The sequence below is a fragment of the Marmota monax genome, unplaced genomic scaffold (assembly GCF_021218885.2).
Source record: "Marmota monax isolate L192 unplaced genomic scaffold, Marmota_monax_Labrador192_F-V1.1 WCK01_AAM20220418_F8-fsc00104, whole genome shotgun sequence".
NCBI lineage: Eukaryota > Metazoa > Chordata > Mammalia > Rodentia > Sciuridae > Marmota > Marmota monax.
This window is the reverse complement of record NW_026693836.1, coordinates 2776384-2795256: the sequence shown is the minus strand read 5'-3', so window position 1 is coordinate 2795256 and position 18873 is coordinate 2776384. Positions and strand designations below refer to the sequence as shown.

At 35.5% G+C, this 18873-nt stretch overlaps 2 protein-coding genes and 1 pseudogene across 14 annotated transcripts in view; 2 read left to right on the top strand and 1 right to left on the bottom strand.

Annotated features, from left to right (window-relative positions):
• The window catches only part of Slc36a4 (solute carrier family 36 member 4), a 391588-nt gene that overhangs the window by 183490 nt on the left and 189225 nt on the right, over positions 1-18873 (top strand). For all 11 annotated transcript variants that reach the window (XM_046462337.2, XM_058584992.1, XM_046462338.1 and 8 more), the window contains one exon: positions 9646-9677. The gene's annotated coding sequence lies outside the window, so the exon portion shown is untranslated. The remainder of the gene's footprint in view (positions 1-9645; positions 9678-18873) is intronic.
• Deup1 (deuterosome assembly protein 1) overlaps positions 1-18873 on the bottom strand; it is a 91429-nt gene that overhangs the window by 61724 nt on the left and 10832 nt on the right. For 2 of the 3 annotated variants that reach the window (XM_046462333.2, XM_046462334.2), the window contains exons 3-5: positions 9876-10047; positions 8377-8472; positions 890-1021 (exon numbers count right to left, since the gene is read on the bottom strand). In XM_046462333.2, the coding sequence (XP_046318289.1) occupies positions 890-1021; positions 8377-8472; positions 9876-10047 (400 nt within the window). The remainder of the gene's footprint in view (positions 1-889; positions 1022-8376; positions 8473-9875; positions 10048-18873) is intronic. The other variant, XM_058584991.1, reaches the window with a different exon arrangement.
• Positions 13270-15059, top strand: LOC131424864 (fatty acid-binding protein 5-like; annotated as a pseudogene).

The following is an 18873-nucleotide window of genomic DNA, read 5'->3' as shown; positions in this document are numbered from 1 at the left end:
GGGTACTGAGTGTATATACAAATGTGTAACAACAAATCCCTTCAGTATGTACAACTACAATGCACCAATAAAAATATGGGGGAAGAAGATCTTGGAGCAGAAGGATTGTTAATTCAAGGGTAAGATGATGGCTTATGAAAGAGGGCAATGACAACCAGATAGGAAGAAAGGCAAGGGGGGCAAATATGGGCTAAAGTATGAAGAATAAATAAAAAAGAAGAGATTCCACAAAGTTATCTAACCTTGATGTTTGGGAGGTTCGGGATTATCATCAATCAATGAGTTGGAAAATGAGATCATTGGCTAGGGGTGGGGATGCTGAGGTTTAGGACTTGGGAAAAATGAAATAAACTGAGTGAGATAATGTGAGGGTAAGCTTGAGGCCATTAAAAATAATTGAGCAGCACTGGGAACATAGCTAATGTCATGTGACTGAGAGTTTAGAAGTCCTGGGTGATGTGGGGTGACTTAATTAGAGTGGTGCTTTACCTTTAAGGAAAAAACCCTGAAACTTCAAGCCCTGCTCTGAAACTGTTTTGAGGTTTCATTGGGATTTAAGTACCTAATAGTTAAATGGCCACTAAAAGATTTATTAGATATTCGCTTTAACTGACCCCAGGGGTGTCCTTCAGTTTCACTCAACAGCTGCAGTTTCTTTGAACTTTTTTCTTTTTTTGGCTCTCCCACAATGCTGATCTATATAAATGATACATAAATCAAAGTGATGTTTTAATTCACTAAGTGCTTGAGGGGAAGGTGCACTGGAAATACAGATATTCCACGAGAGTTGATTTGTTACCCCAGCTGTACATGCCACTCTGTACTCTACACACAGCCACATGGAAACCAATCCTAATACACACAAAGAAACTAAGGAAAGATCTCTTACCTCTAATTTTTGGTTTAAATTGCTCAGTTCAAAGGGCACTTCTTCTTTATGAGGTATTTCTTTTCGGTGAACTTTGTTTTGTTTCATCTGATGTAATCTCAGTTTCTCAAAGCTATTTGTTAGTTTGGAAAACTGTAAATTATAGAAAACACTGACATTTTACTATTCACAGTTATTTCTAGCTTGATTTCACAATATTTCTTTTCTTGTGTACCTCTTCAAAAATTTAAGTCATGATTTGAAAGTGCAGTAAAGCTTAAATGTTCCAATTAGTGGAGATAGAACCAGTTATTAAAACTCAATTATTGAAGCTGAACATGATTCATCTTTGATGTAAATTTGGGAATTCATTAACTGCACAATTAAACAATGATTCATTTGATAAATGTTTTGTTCAGATTTGTTTTAACCATATGTAGTAAAGCCCACAATTTTGAAAAACTGAATTTTTTCTTACTTTTATTTAGTGCCATCTTGTGTTGACAGTTTTTATTTCAGTAACTCAATCTACAAAATAAACAGCTTATGCTTCATTCATGAAAACCTAATATTTAATTTAAAATAATACTTCCTATAGGCAGCATCAACTTCTGTGAGGAAATTTCTATTTTTTTTAGTGAAATAATTACAGGTTCACAGGAAGTTATTACAAAGTTATTACAGAGAGGTTCTGGTTTTAAAAAACTGTTTCACCTAGTTTATCCAAATATTTACACCTTATTGAACTACAGTAAAACATCAACCCCAGGAAGGTAAAACTAGTCCAATATGTGTGTATGATTTAATGCCACTTATCACATGTGGGGATTTGAGAGACCACAAGTATAAATAATATTCAGGACTAGGACTTAAGGGTATAGATCAGTGGTTACACACAAAGTTCTGAGTTCAAACTCCAGAGCCCCCCACAAAGAAAACAAAAACAAAAAAACCCCAAACAGAACTATTTAATCTTCACAAAGATCTCATTCATGGTACCCCTTTAGAGTCTCACTTATTTCCCTCATTTCTTATCCTGCCAACTACTAATCTGTTTTCCGTCTATATAATTTGTTACTTTGACTATTATGAAATGAAATCATATAATACATGACTATTGAAATTGAATTTTTTTACTCAATTTAATGTCCTTGAGATTCATGTATATTTCAATAGATTTTCATTTTCATTGCTGAGTAGTATTCCATGATACGAATGTATAACAGTTTGTTTAACCATTCACGTAGATTGAATGTTTTTTTTTTTAATATTTTCTAGTTTGGGGCTGGTACAAATAAAACTGTAAACAACTATGTCTATATTTTCTGATATTGAAGTAACCATTTCTGGGTTTTTTCCTCATAAAATTCTACTGAGGTATATTCCTATTACATAGCTATACCCCATTTTGTTTACCATTCATCAATTGATGGACATTTGAGTTATTTTTACTTTTGAATATTATGAACAATACTGCTATGAACACAGGTATATAAGTTCTTGTGTGGATATATGTTTTCATTTCTCGGGTATACACTTAGGAGTGAAATTTCTGGCTCCTAAAGTAAGCTAAGTTTGACTTTTTGAGGAATAACCTGTTTTCCAAAGTGGCTGCACTATTGTCCATTCTCACTCAAAATGTATAGAGTTCCAATTTCTCCATATTTCACAAACACTTGTTATTGTCTGTATTATTAATATTATTTATTATTATTCCTAGTCATGTGAAGGGGTATCTTATTGTGTTTTTTGTTGATGTTGTTGTTCTTCTTCTTTTTAGATATACATGACAGTACAGAGTATTTTGACATATATACATGGAGTTTAACTTATCCAAATTAGGATCCCAATCTTGTGGTTGTACATGACATAGAGTTACACTGGTCATGTATTCATATACAAGGGTAGAAAAATTATGTCCAATTCATTCTACTCTCTTTCCAATCCCCATCCCTCCTCCCTTCTTTTCATTTAAGTTTGTGTAATCAAATGAACTTCTAATCTTCCTCCTTGTCCTTTCCCTTGTTGTGGGTTAGCATCCACATATCAGATATTTGACCTTTGGTTTTTTGGGGACTGGCTTATTTCACTTAGCATGATAGCCTCCAGTTCCATCCATTTACCAGCAAATGCCATAATTTCTTTCTTCTTTATGCCTGAATAAATAATATTCTATTGAGTATATATACCATATTTTCTTTATCCATTCATCTGTTGAATGGGTTTTTTTCCTCATAAAATTTTACTGAGGTGTATATACCTACTTTAGTTCCATAGCTTAGCTATTGTGAATTGAGCTGCCATAAACATTGATGTGGCTGCACCACTAAAAATATGCTGATTTTAAGTCCTTTGGGTATAGAGGGAGGAGTGGGATAGCTGGGTCAAGTGGTGGTTCCATTCCAGGTTTTCTGAGGAATTTTCACACTGCTTTCCAAAGTGTTTGCACTAATTTGCAGTCCCACCAGCAATGTATAAGTGTACCTTTTTCCTCACAATATCACCAACATTTATTATTGCTTGTATTCTTGATAATTGCCATTCTGACTGGAGTAAGATGAAATCTGTGTACTTTCAGTTTGCATTTCTCTAATTGCTAGAGATGTTGAACATTTTTTCATATATTTGCTGACCATTCATGTTTCTTCTTCTGTGAAGTACCTGTCCACTTCCTTTGCCCATTTGTTGATTGGGTTTTTTGTTGTTATTGTTTGACTTGGTATTAAGTTTTTTGAGTTCTTCATATATGCTAAAGATTAATTCTCCATGTGAGATGCAGGTGGCAAAGATTTTCTACCATTCTGTAGGTTCTCTCTTCATATTCCTGTTTTCTTTGCTGTGAAGAAGCTTTTTAGTTCGATACCATACTATTTATTGATTCTTGATTTTATTTCTTGTGCTTTAGTAGTCTTATTGAGGAAGTTAGTTACTAAGTCAACATAATGGAGAGTTGGGCCTACTTTTTCTTCTAATAAGTGTAGGGTCTCTGGTATAATGCCTGGGTCCTTGATCCACTTTGAGTTGACTTTTGTGCAGGATGAGAGATAAGTGTTCATTTCATTCTATTATATATGGATTTCCAGTTTCCCCAGCACCATTTATTGAAAGGGCTATCTTTCCCACAATGTATGTCTATGGCACCTTTATCTAGTGTGAGATAACTGTATTTATATGGGTTTGTCTCTGTGTCTTCTATTCTTTACCTATGGTCTCATGTCTATTTTGGTGCCAATACCATGCCGTTTTTGTTACCAAAGCTCTGTAGTATAATTTAAGGTCTAGTATTGTGATGCCTCCTGCTTCACTTTTTTTAGTAAGGATTACTTTGGCTATTCTGGGTCTTTTATTTTTCCAAATGAATTTCATGACTTTTTTTCTATATCTATGAAGAACATCATTGGAATTTTAATAGGAATTGCATTATATCTGTATAGCATTTTTGGTAGCATAGCCATTTTGAAAATGTTAATTCTGCCTATCCAAAAACGTGGGAGATCTTTCCATCTTCAAAGGTCTTCTTCCATTTCTTTCTTTAGTGTTCTATAGTTTTCATTTTAGAGGCCTTTCACCTCCTTGGTTAGATTTATTTCTCGTTTTTTTTTTTTTTGATGCTATTGTGAATAAAATTGTTTTCCTGATTTCTTTCTTGGCAGCTTTATTTTTGGTATGAGGGAAGGTAATGATTTTTGCATGTTAATTTTGTACATCTGCTACTTTGCCAAATTTGTTTATTTGCTCTGGAAGTCTTTTGATGGAGTTTGATTGACAGTTCCTTAATGACTAATGATGTTGAACATTTTTTTAATGTGAATATTGTTCATTTGTATACATTCTTTGGAGAAATGTCTATCTTTGTCCACTTTAAAATTTTGTCATTTGTTCTTTTTATTATTGACTAGCATTATGGGGTGGATATGGTCTGAGTGTGTCCCCCAAAGGTTCATGTGCTGAATTGGTTCTTAGCCTGATGATGCTGATAGATGGTGGAACCTTTGAGAAGTGATGCTTAGTGGAAGGTGATGAGGTTGTTAGGGCTACTTTCCTTGAAGGGATTAATGTAGTTCTTACAGGACCCTGCTTAATTCCTATTAAAAGAAACAAGAACAAGAACAAGTCTATAAAAAGAACAAGTTATAAAAAGAACAAGTCTAGCTTCTGAATCTCTCTGGCTTTCTATTTTTCCAGGTGATCACTCTCAGGGGCAGACTTCCACCATTGTGATGCCATCCACCATGTTTTGACACATCCAAGGGAGCCCTTACCAGAGGCCATAAGAGGGGCAATGGGGTTGCCTGATCTTGGATTTTCAGCTTCTAAAACTGAACTATATAAACCACTTATAAAATTCCCAGTCTCAGGTATTTTGTTATAGTGATGGGTAATGAAATAATAAAACATCATGTTCTTTTATTCTGTCCCATTTACAATATAATTGTCTTAAGTGTTTCCTCTATATCCTCCATATTAATACCTTAAACATCGCTGTGATCTTTTTATAGTCAAACAATAGGAAACTCAAAAGAAGAAAAAAGTATATTGTTATTTTCCTATGTTTTTTTCTTCTAATGTTTTCCCTTCCTGATGTCTTCAGAATTATTTATTATTTTTCTTCTGCAAAGAGAAAACCCTTAAGCCATTCTTTTAGGGTAGGTCTACTAACCACAAATGCTCCAAGTTTTCCTTCATTTGACAATGTCTTGATCTCCCTTCATTTCTGAAGGATATTTTCACTGAGCATACAATTCTGTGCTCTTTCAGCATTTGAAATAAGTTGTCCCAACTTGCTTCTGGCCTCCATGGTTTCTGATGAGAGATCTATTATGTGAATTTGTTTTAAGGTGTCATTTCCCTCTTGTTGCTTCCAATTTTTTTGTTGTGGTTTGTTTCTTTCTTTCATGGTTTTCAGAACTTTGACTATGATATGTCTGGCCATTGATTCCCCTGGGTTTATCCTGTGTGAAGTTCACTCAATTTCTTGAAAATTTGGAACTTTCCAGGTACTATTTTTTTTTAAATACTTTCCCACCTTTTCCTCTCCTTCTGAAATTCTGATGATGTAAACTTTCAGTCTTTTGTCATAATATTGCATGTCCCCTAAGGGTTTATTTTCTTTTAGTCTTTCTGCTGTTCACATGGGGGTAATTCCTATGTACTTATAGCCTATCTTTCCTACTGACCATTCCCTTGTCTTCAACATTTTGAACCCCTCCACTAATTTTTTTAGTTTGATTATTTTATTTTTCAGCTATAAAATTTCTAACTAGTTTTTTAGATTTAAATTTATTTGCTACAACTTTCTAATTTTTTATTCATTTCAAGCTTGTTTGTAATTGCTCATTAAAACATTTTTAATAGCTACTTTCAAATCCTTGCCAGATAATTCAAACATCTGTATGATCTTGACATTGGCATCTATTGATTATGTTTTCTTATTCAAGTTGAGATTTTCCTGTTTTTTGCTGTCATGAAGCATTTTCTATTGAAACTTGGAAATTTTGGGTATTGTGTCATGAGACTCTGAATTTTATTTAAATATTGTGTTTTAGCCATTCTAGTCTGACAATGTTCCTTCAGGGACCACCTTGTTATTGCCAGGTGGTAGTAGAAGTCCAGGTCTTGAGCTACTTCCACTGGTACCCAGAGGGAGATGCTCCTTATTCCTGCTGAGTGGGATTGAGAGTTTAGGGACCTCTAGCCTTTGGCTGAGGGAGGGTCATGAGTTCCTTCTTACTGCTTCTCATATGGCCATCTGTGCAGTGATACTCTAGTGGTGGTGGTGGACTTGTTAGCACTAAGCAGTAACTGATCACAAGGTTCCTTGTCATACTATGAGAATGACGGGGAGGGACACCATATTACCATGAAGTGGGTGTAGAGACTAGGCTCCATATGGTTTCCAGGGACACGATTGGTTTAGGAAGGCCATGACTGCTGGTGATGAAAATCCAGGCCTCCCACTCAGTCTGCTCACACCTCCCAGGCAAGGGGCTCAGGCTACTTTGTTATAGCCTGGAGAGGTGGAGGTCTGGGTTTTCCACTCAGCACTTATTGGTGGGGGTGGGAGTGGGGCTGTCTTACCCGTGGTGTTTGGCTGGAGTGGAGCAGTAAATGTATAAGAGTGTTTGATGTTGCCTCTTTCCTGGTCTTTTGGCTAAAGACAACAGGCTTCTGCTAGGCTTGTTTGCACACACTGGTGTGTCTAATTTGCTAGCTTCTCTATCACCTAGTCTGGAGTAGATAAGGAAAAAAGAAATCCTAGGGAATTCACTGCTGTGTCATTCTTTGGGTCCCAGGGTTTTCAACCAATCTATCTTTTCTCCCCACTTCTCAGAGTCTTATGTTGTTTTTAACTGTATTCAGGAGGATGATAGGAAAAGTACTTATAGCCTATCTTTCCAGAAACAAAAGTCTCAAATAGTGATTTGATGTTTATGTTGTTATATTCATAGAAAAAACCCAGTTGGTTTACTTAAGGTTTAAATCTTAGGGTTTTAGCTAGGAAAAACTATGCATACTTTCATAACTTGGACACAATTAGTGGCTGTTACTTAAATTATAGGCAAAATTTCCAGGTAGATTATCTAATAAATGTCATATAAGATTAAGTCTGATACGAGCATACCAGTTAAGTGATATCAAATTGTTTCATATTCCAGTATTAATGGCCAAATAAGGAGAAGCATTAAATACTTTGGGCTCTATTGACAAGATTATCATATATGAAATCTTTGTACTCTAAGAAAAGTTAGTTATAAAATGAAATTTCATAATCAAACCATATTTCCCATTGATTCATTTCCTAGTTTAAGCAAGGACATAGCTAGCATCTGCTAGATTTGAGATGTCCAGATGACTACTGCCCTATGTGATAACTGTGGTAAGGAAAGAAGACTTTTGCTTGCCAGTACAGTAGGAAAGAATTTGGTATCCCTCTCATGACATATGAAGAAGCACTATCACTTATGAAATAGCCTTACCAGTAATAAAGACCAGTTTTATTCTTTCAATTATCGATTTCATTATAGCAAGCTTCCACATTACAAATTTCCATAGAATTTAAGGCATCCCTATTAGGTAGTAATAACCATGAAAGATAGTTTTGGTTTTTTGCTTCCCATTCACACAGCTAATAATTCTAATTTAATTAATCAACAAGCCTCTGTAGACCTAGAAAGCTATTTGTTTAGCACTGTGCTAACAGTTAAAGGACACAGAAGGTATAAAAAACTGACAATTTAGTAAAAGAGACAAAATCAGTACATAAACAATGACAGGGGCAAACATATAATTAAACATGTAATTAAAATATACGAACAATCAGCTTTAATAAAATTAACACACTTTTATAGGAAAAACATATCAGAGTGATACTGGCCAAATTATATTGTTATATTGTATGCATGTATGAATATAGCAAATCCCATCATTATGTACAATTATAATATAGGCACAAAAATGAGGGAAAAATATCAAAATGTTTAACACTAGATTGTAACAAGTTTTCTTACTTGAGCTTTTAGGGTTTGTAGTTGTCCTTCATAATTCTGAGTCATTGCTAAATTACATTTTTCCAGACTGTCCAACTTCTGTCGAAGTAATCCCACCTGCAGTAAGAATAAATTTTAATTTTGCTTTCTCTAAATTTTGCCTGACAAAATCAGAAAATGTGCAAAAGAGAAGCATAATTTAAATAAAACTGCTGTACCAGACCAAGAATAAATATTTGTATTGCAGTTCTTAAAATAGCTATTAATAATTCACAAAACCCAAACATTGCCACAACTATTCCACCAGATATACATTATGACAGTGCAATATTGATATTTAACAAAAGATCCTTATCACCATCACATTTTAAACTAAGATTTAGAACTTACTTACTTTGCATTATCTTTTTGGGAAATTGTATCATCAATACTTAGGCAAAACCTCTACTAGCATAATTCATTTTTTTCCGGCCTGCAAAGTGAGCTCTGCTTTAGTGGTGCTATAAACAGCTGTTACATTTTTATAAGAATGAACATATTAAAAAGAAAAATGGCTACGGACAGTTGTTAAGGATTTGGCTTATTAAATTTGTCTGTTTAAAATGTAGGTAAGGCAACTGTTTACATATCTGTGTTCTTATAGGTATAGAAGTAAGAGAATAATCCCTGGCATATGCCAGGACTGATAACTTCCTCTTAGGAGAAAGGAAACTAGATCCCCAAAACTAAGGTAGCCATGCCAAATGAAAATATAGTTAACTATGCAAATAACAAAATCTATTGAAAGGCCAATAAAGGTAGAAAAGTAGCCAATGAATAAATTAACTGATGAAGTTTTAATATATGATTAGTAAACATTTCTCTTATGCTTCATTCATCAACCTCACCCCCTTGCCAAATACAGACACACACAAGTCAGTGCTAGGTAAGGCATATCGTTTTCCTGAACTTCCCAGGCCTGAGAACTCTCTCACATTCTCTGACCACCAGTTTGGCAATGAGCAGCCCAGCAGGGTCTGAGGGAGCTCCTCGAGGGTGGGTGCTCAGCTGCACACACATCTTAACCATACTCTATTCTTCTTTGTCCTACCACAATCAATTCTTACACCTAATTTTCAGGAAGTATTTTTTCTCCCAGATTAGAGGAGGCAAATGCTCTTGAACTCTGCCTTGAAGAAAGACACAGTTTTGATAGCCACTTCTTTGTTTCTATAGTAGCAAGCATTTACATCTTTGTTTGGAAACAATATTTATTTCACATATACAGTAATCTTTTTTTTACTTTTATAGATGGCATTGACACTATAGGACCATCTTCATCAGTAAGTATCTATGGATTTATTCTCTATGCTTATTTCTTGGAGTACATTAAGCATAGTATTTGTTGGCAGAATGTCAAGTAATAAATGCTGTTGCAGATGCCTGAGTAAAAGTATCTATAATGAAAAATGTTATAATAGAATAAATATTATTTGTAAGAGTCTGATGAATTATGATTTATTAATACACGCATTAAGTACCTCTTGACCTTTCTGATCCAAACAAGTTTGTGCATTTGCCAACTCTTGATCCCGAAGATCTAATCGTGTCTCCAAAGCCCTCATCTTTCTTTCCCAATCCAATTTCTTGTTGCTTACCATGATGTCAATTTGTTCCATTAATTCCTGAAGCTCAGCCTCACAAGGAGAAGCTCTGGCAATTGTAGAAAAGTAAAATACATTTTAAAAGACTGAATTGTGGGGGCAAGAAAAATTATTAATTACTTGGCCTAGCTTGATCATTTCCTCAAATTATTCAATTATTTAAATAGGAAGAAGTCTAAAAGCTAGAGGTTAATTTTTTAAATTAAAACTAAAAGCTAATTTCAGAGCTAGTAGTACATATACACTTAATTTTTTAAAATAACATTTCTAGAGTGGACTAATTATGAAAACTGGTAAGATTTAGCTGAAGGATTGTTACAAGTAAGTATATATGTACCTCTGTCTCATGTGTGTGTGTGTGTGTGTGTGTGTATCTGTCCACACACCTTGGGAAGATTTTAGAGGCAAATTGGGACATCAAAAGAGCAAACCTGAACTAGAGAGGACCAGATTCATGAGTACTAACTATGCTGTCATACTGCTCCTCAAAAAGGGGGAACCTGGGCATGATGTCTATTTGGAAGAAATTTGATCAGACAGGTGTGGACAGTGTAGCACAAGTCTTTAGACAATGGGAATACTATAAGTGATATAGATGGCATTATATTTGGTCTAGAAAGGTCTACTGAGGTTGAAACTTGGTAACAGTGAATATTATAGACACTGAAATCTGGGAAGATGACAGATTGCTAGGTCTTCTCAGTACTGGGTTCTTTTTCTAGAAAGTTGAATCTTCCCAGAGAGTCCAGTCTCTTAGACTGGATAAGCAGGTAGATATTAAGACCTCAGACTTCAGTCAAGGGTCACAAAAATATCCTTATTAGGAAAGTGAATTATTTCATCATTCATTTCAATGGTGTTGATCAAGCTTCTAATACATTATTGCGGTAGAGAGGAGGGCAGGAGGAGAGGCAAGTGTGAAATAACATTTCCCCATTTAGTTTAACCAAATCAGAATTTTAGGGCTAATTAAGGATTATTTAACATTTTGGAAAAAAATAAAAATAAAAATGAGACCCACAGAGGTCAAGGTCACACACAGCTAATTGTTCAAAGAGCTGGATCCTAGGCAGCTGTTTCTTACCTTTCATGCCTTCCTGTATATCACACAGCAGAAGACATGGTGTTATGGACAAGAACATGTTTAAAAAATACAGCAGAAATTCATTCCATTGCAATAGGGTACGGTTAGAAACAGGTGTCAGAACCTAATGGATTCAGAATCTGAAATCATTTCCTAAAATACCCAGAATCATCCTGGTTTATTCAACAATGTATTTACTGATTTTGATATCAGAGAGGTTTTAAGTACAAAGTGCCATTTTGAAGCCTCATAGTAGTCCTGGAATAAGGCCCCAAAGCTTTTTCAACTTTTACTTAACACCTAAACCAAATCTGAGGAAATACAGCATACTAATTCCTCTATAAATAATTTGATTGATTTTAATTTAAATTATGATGTAGAGCAAAAGTACAGAACTGGCCTGGTGTTCTCACAACTTTTTTTTGTTGTTGTTATCAGGTATCATCATTTCCTACACATACATTTTGTATATTTCTTTTACTAGTTTAAGCTCTGGAAAAAGGGGACTTTATCAGTTTGGTTCCTCTCTATCTCACCAGAGCCTAGTGCAATACCCTAGCACATATTAGATACTCAATAAAACTTTGAAAAAAGAATAAATGAGCTGTTTGTTCATTATTGTCTCCTTGGAATATAGGAATGCCCCATGCTAATACATAAAAATGCAGGCCTAGAGTGTGGACATAATGTAATCTACCCAATTAATTTTATTAAATAATTTATTTATTAAATAATTAATTATTAAATAAGTGAATGAGTGGCTTACTTCCTGGTTATGACAATGGTATAAAAAAGTTAGAATATTAGACTCTCGGGTGGAAGGACTCTTACAAATCATCTAGTCCACTGCTTTTACAGTGTGTACATTCCTTCTACAAATACTTCTTGAGAAAATCATCTGGCATACAACATGAATCAGATTCATCAGATCTAGGACAGAGTCCAAAATTCTGCATTACTAACAAAAGTATCAAGTGATTCAATGCCTGCTGAAGTTTGTGATTTATTTTGCAACATCACTGCAAAGAACTCACCCAGCCTATATCTGGATTCTTCCCTTAACTAATAGTTCCTGTCTGAGATTGCTTCTAGATGACAATAAGTTAGAATTTTTTTTTTATATTGAACAACTTTTCCATGCACAGGTCCTAATTTGATCCATTGAGACCATTCAAAACTTTTCAACACAGAATGTTGAAGGTTAACATACTTGAATACAGTCATCAATGTACTGAATGCAGTTTTCAGTGTTCCCTGTTTTTTCTTCTCAATGTTAAGTATTAGAGACTGAATATACAAATGAATGATGGCCAGACCACATGATAGACTATGACTTGCAACTTCTGCAACAACTAGTTTGCAACAATCATGCCAGAAAGGTCAGAGCTTGGTCACTGACTGCCAGCTTCCCCAATTTTTGCTCCCACTTCCAACTCACAACCAACTGGAGAAGGCCACATAGAATCTCCAAACTAGTCACATAGAAAGCCCTGCTTCTAGTTATTCTGTTCTTAGCTTCTCCATGCCACTAGTCTCCAGTCACAGCAGACCTGAAGCCTCCTGGGCCACTTTTTTTTTTTTTTTTCCCACTATAAAGCTTTCTCATTTCCCTTCCTGCCTTTGAGTCTGCCAAGTAGTGATCATGGGTGATTACCTTGGTGATATAGCAAACTCGAAATAAATAGCTTTTGCTTGTTCTCATCTGGGTTATCTTGCTTATCCAAAAAATACCTTTGTTTCTTTTGATTGATACTAGACATTTTTCTCCACTTCTCTATACTCTTTACCCAGTTGCCCGGAAAGTATTACATATTTAGAATAAATTTTTTAAATTAATGAAAAAATTAATAACTATTGTAATATTTTCAGCCTTTTCAAAATCCTAGTGATTTGCTTTTGAACAAGTTGTTTTTTTATTTCCTACTTGAAATGTACCACTCAAGACTTTAACATAACACCATAGGTATGTCTCTTCAGCTCAGACAGGGACTCACATCTGTTGTTTTAGGTATCATATACTTTCATTCAACTTGATAGAGGTCACAATAGTTTAGAATTTTGGAGGGGAAAGGAAAAAGTGATATCTACTATTACAGGGTGGGTTTATTCTTTTTTAAATATTTTTTTAAGTTGTAAACAGACACAATACCATTATTTATTTAGTTTTATGTGGTGCTGAAGATTGAACCTAGTGCCTCACATGTGCTAGGCAAGCACTCTAGCACTGAGTCAAAACCCCAGCCCACCAGGTGCCATCTTATCTAAATTTATTTATTCTTATCTAAATTTATCTTTCTTTTTCCATGCAAGCTCTGAGTAAGCCACTTATTCACTATCTTCTGCTTGTTTAGTTTCTTAAGGGGGATCCAAGGGCAGGGCTTTACAGTCATCCCTATTGAATTTCAGTTTCACAGTTTCAGGTTTTCAGCCTGGGTCACTGGTTCATTAACCACTGTATGAGATACTGGGAAAATTGACAGGAAGCCAGACGCTACCTGTGCATAGAAAGGGACATTCAAGGAAGGCAGAAGAAAAGACTGATGAATACGTGCAGGTATCTTAGAAAGGAGGAGTCTTGAACACAGACCTAGAACAGAGATTGGGCTATCTCAGGTGTCCTAAATGAGGTGATATCTGAGCTTATATTTGGGATCCTGCTTCCATCAGAGAATGTCTTTACTAAACCATCCAGTTTTGGGTCAGCTGCAGATTAGCTATTTTATATAGAGACATTCACAACATTTATATATTAAAGAAATAGGGATATATAAAATATATACTTTCATGTACTACATGTGTATATAAAAGCTATTAATAAAGTGCCATCAAGAATAAAATTGAGGACAGAGCCTTGTGACATTCTACTATCAAGCCCTTCATGGTGACAGTGATCCATTGATTACTCCCCTTTATTATTATCAGATACTAATCAATTTAATTAACTTTGCAACTTTTTCTTTCTTTCCTACAAAAATGAAAAGCCCTGTAAAATATGATGGTAAAACTCAAATACAACAGCAAACTGCCCACATTCCTATTCTACTGACACAGCAGCACCAGCACCCACCATGGCCACCATTCAGCATCTGGAAGGAAGATGGCACCTGGTGGACTATAAAGGCTTTGATGGCTACACGAATGAATTAAGAGAGGGACTTACTATGAGGAAAATGGGTGCAATGGCTAAGTCAGAGTGTATCATCACTCTTGAAAACCAGAAATTCATATAGAAATGGAAAGCACCTTGAAAACAACATAGTTTTTTTTTTGTACCCTGGGAGAGAAGAAACTGTAGCTGATGGCATAAAAACTCAGATGTTTTGCAGCTTTGTAGACAGCACATTGGTTCAGCATCAGGAATGGGATGGGAAGGAAAGCACAATTATAAGAAAATTGAAAGATGGGAAATTAGTGGTGAAATGTGTCATGAAAAATGTCACCTGTACTTGGTTCTATGAAAAATCAGACAAAATTTCTATCATCACTGTGGACAGGAATTAACTGCAAGAATGAAGAAGCTTAGTTCAATGAGCAAATCTCCCTACTGCTGCTGCTTTTTTTTTTCATTGCTGTGTTCAATTATCTCTTTATCATAACATTTTACATGCAGCTTTCAAAGTGTTGGTGTAACTAGTATAATCCCTTCAGTTAGTAAATATTGAATGTATTTGTGGTTAAAAAAAACAAAAAAAAAAATCCAAATACAACTCTTGTTTCCTCGAGGTACCAACATATTAATCCTATAAACTGGGACCCATCTAGTGTGTGGAACTTAACTTGCTTAACATCCCTTAAGAACATGTGTCTGCTAAAGGATCAACCCCACCCCAGTTTATGATGCAACTCCTAAGCAGCTTATGAAATTCCTCTTGCGGGCTATAAAGCTGCTCTGTGAATGCTCGACTCACTGCTGCTCTCCTCTGAGAAACAGCCTTGTCGGTTTGCCTCATGCTACTGACAATAAATCTCTTGTGAGAGACTCTGGCGTGTGGTGTGGTCTTTGGTCTTTGTGTGGACTCTGCAAGTGTCCTTTCACACTGCCCTTTCTCCATTGTATACTCCTTTGTTAAAAATCAGTTGGCTGAAAGTAATGCTTTGCTGTATTGTTTACTGTTGTCTTAGCATCATCCCTGCTCTATGTATACCTTGTTCAGTCACCTACTATCTGCTATGTGGGCCTCTGGACTGCTCTGATGCTGAATGTCCTTAACTGTTCTGTCCACATCCCACCTGATAACAACAAGGACTTGGGGTTACTTCCCCCAACTTTACCCTCTTTAAGCAGGAAGCAGCTTGGAGATGTTATCACCCATTTTTCCACAGAAACCGGATGTAGAAATTGACAGTGGGAAAATGTAACAGTGGTTCATTTTATGCTTTTAACATAGCCCTTGCTGCTCTGCCACTGCAACTTATTTTTTAAATGCACATGTTTCTTTCTCTTCTTCTCTCCTTGCTCTTTCCTAATCTCTCCTCCTCCCTAATCTTGGGAGGAAGCAGGATTACCTTTCTTCCTTATTTTAGGCAGATTCATCTGTCCACGAGTACACACCCCTACCATAAGAATGAAGTAATCCAGACTTTGAAATGGTACTAGAAGATCTCAGAAATGATTATCTCCCAAATTAACAAGTGAATTACAACTCCAGCAGAGAACATGTAGAATGTAATCTTTGATTTACCTCTTTAAAAGCCCCCTGTTCCTGCTGATGGACAGATTCACAGCCTCTGGGACAGGAGTCCCCTCTGTTTCTCCTTTGCTAACAAAGCAAAACAACTTTCTTCCTTTTCCTCAAAAAAAAAAAAAAAAAAATCTGTTGGCTGTAAATGTGTGGGGTTATCTCTGGGCTCTCTGTTCTCTTCCACTGGTCTGTGTGTTTTTATGCCAGTAATGATGTTTTGATTACTCTTGTTTTGTAGTGTATTTTGAAGTCAGTTGTTATATTGCTTCTTGATTTGTTTTTTATTGTTGTTTTTGTTTTTGCTCAGCATTGTATTAGCTATTCAGGGTCTCACTGCAGTAAGAATGGCTATTTTCAAAGAGAAAATAAGAAGTGCTGGTGTAACAGGGGCTCACTTGATGTTTTGACTATATCCCTTGTGGCTTTGAAACTTAATTTTTTTTTCTTTTTCCCAATCTCCTTTTCCCTAAAATTCTCCTCCCTGATCTTCTTTTTCTCTCTAATCTCATTTTCTCTGAATCACTTCTATAAAAGCCCCCTATATTCCTCCAGATGGGAAGAATCACAGCTTTGGGACAGGACTCCCCTATGTTTCTCCCTTGCTAGCAAAGCAATAAAATAAACCTTCTTTTTCCTTTTTCTCAAAACTGTGTCTTCATTAATGGATTGGCATTGGGGACAAGGACTGAGCTTTCAGCAACACTGGCAAGGATATGAAGAAAGACAAACCCTTTTCAATGTTGCTGAAAATTTAGTAGAGTCATTATGGAGATCAGTATAGAGTTTTGTTTTTTAACCTGAAAACAGAATACCATATAATCCAGCAGTCCCATATACACAGTGGAAATGAACTTGTTGAAAAGACACCTGAAATCCCATGTTTAATACTATTCACAATAGCCGGGTATATAATCAACTAAATGTCTACCAGGAGATGAATGGATAAAGGAAATGTGGTTTATATACATAATAGAATTCTACTGAGCCACAAAAAGCATGAAATCCTGTTATTAGCTACAACATGGGTGGACCTGGAGGACAGTACAAAGCTAAATAAGTACAGAAATATAAGCAGTATGAATAGAGAGCCTATAGAATGGGAGCAAATTTTTAACATACGTACATCAGATAGAGCACTAATCTCTAGGATTATATACAGAACTCAAAAATCTAAACACCAAAATAACAAATAGCCCAATCAATAAATGGGCCAAGGAACTGAACAGACACTTCTAAGAAAAGGATATACAATCAATCAACAAATATTGGAAAAAAATGTTCAAATCTCTAGCAATTAGAAAAATGCAAATCAAAACTACTCTAAGATTTCATCTCACTCTAGTCAGAATGTCAGCTACTAAGAATACAAACAACAATAGGTGTTGGTGAGAATGTGGGGGAAAAGACACACTCATACATTGCTGGTGTGACTACAAATTGGTGCAGCCAATCTGGAAAACAGTATGGAGATTCCTTGGAAAGCTTTGAATGGAACTACCATTTCACCCAGCTATCCTACTCCTCAGTTTATACCCAAAGGGCTTAAAAACAGCATACTACAGGGACACAGCCACATCAATGTTTATAGCAGCACAATTCAAAATAGCTAAATTGTGGAGCCAACTTAGATGCCCCTCAGTAGATGTATGGATAAAGAAAATGTGGAACATATACAAAATGGAATATTACTCAGCATAAAAGAGAATAAAATCATGACATTTGATTTTATTCTCAGGTAAAGGCTAAGTGAAGTAAACCAATCCCAAAAAACCAAATGTCAAATGTTTTTTCTGATATAAGGATGTGATTCATAATGGGGATGGGAGGGGAAGCATGGGAGGAATAGACAAACTTTAGATAGGGCAAAGGGGAGGGAGGGGAAGGGAGGGGGCATGGGGGTAGGAAAGACAGTGGAATGAGATAGACATCATTACCCTAGGTACGTGTATGAAGACACGAGTGGTGTCCCTCTACTTTGTGTACAACCAGAGACATGATAAATTTTGCTCTATATGTGTAATATGAATTGAATTGCATTCTGCTGTCATATGTAACAAATTAGATTAAATAAACAAAAATTAAAAATAAGCACTATATGATCTCATTCATGTGGAATTTAAAAAAGGTTAATCTTAGAGCAGTTGACAGCAGAATGACGGTTACCAGATACTGGAGGAGCAGTGAGATGTGCAGAAGAGAAGAGATTGATCATCCAGCACAATGCTATTGTTGTTTGATAGGAAGAATAAGATTTTAATTTGTTCTTTTTAGATAGACATAACAGTAGAGTATATTTTGACATATTATACATACATGGACCATATCTTATTCTAATTAGGATCCCATTCTTGTGGTTTTATATGATATGAAGATTCGCTGTAGTATATTCATATATGAACATAGAAAAGTTCTATCTGATTCATTCCATTGTCTTTCCTATTCCTACCCCTCTCCCTTCCCTTCATTTCCTTTTGTCTAATCCACTGAACTTCATTTCTCCCCCACCCTTTAATGTGTGTTAGCATCCATATATTAAAGAGAATATTCAATCTTTTGTTTCTTGAACTTGGCTTATTTCACTTAGCATGATAGTCTCCAGATCTATTCATTTACCAGCAAAAGTCAATATTATGGCTAATATTCCATCGTGTATTTATACCAAATTTTCTTTATCCATTCATCTATTGAAGGGCACCTATGTTAGTTCCATAGGTTAGCTATTTATTGTGAGTTGAGTTGCTATAAACACTGATGTGGCTGTGTCACTGTAGTATGCTGATTTTAAGTCCTTTGGGTATATGTTGAGGAGTGGGATAACTGGATCAAATGGTGGTTCTGTTCCATGTTTCCGAGGAATCTCCATACTGCTTTCCATAGTAGTTGTACCAATTTTCAGTCCCACCAGCAATGTATGAATGTACCCTTTTTCCCATATCAGGAGAAATAAGTTTTGGTATTCCAGGGCACAGCAGGGTCAATATGATCAACAAAAAACACTATATATCTTAAAATAGAGGAAAGGAATTTAAATGTACTACTCATAAAGAAATGATAAAAGTTTAAGGTGATAGATACATTAATTACCTTGAGTTGATCATTATATGATGCA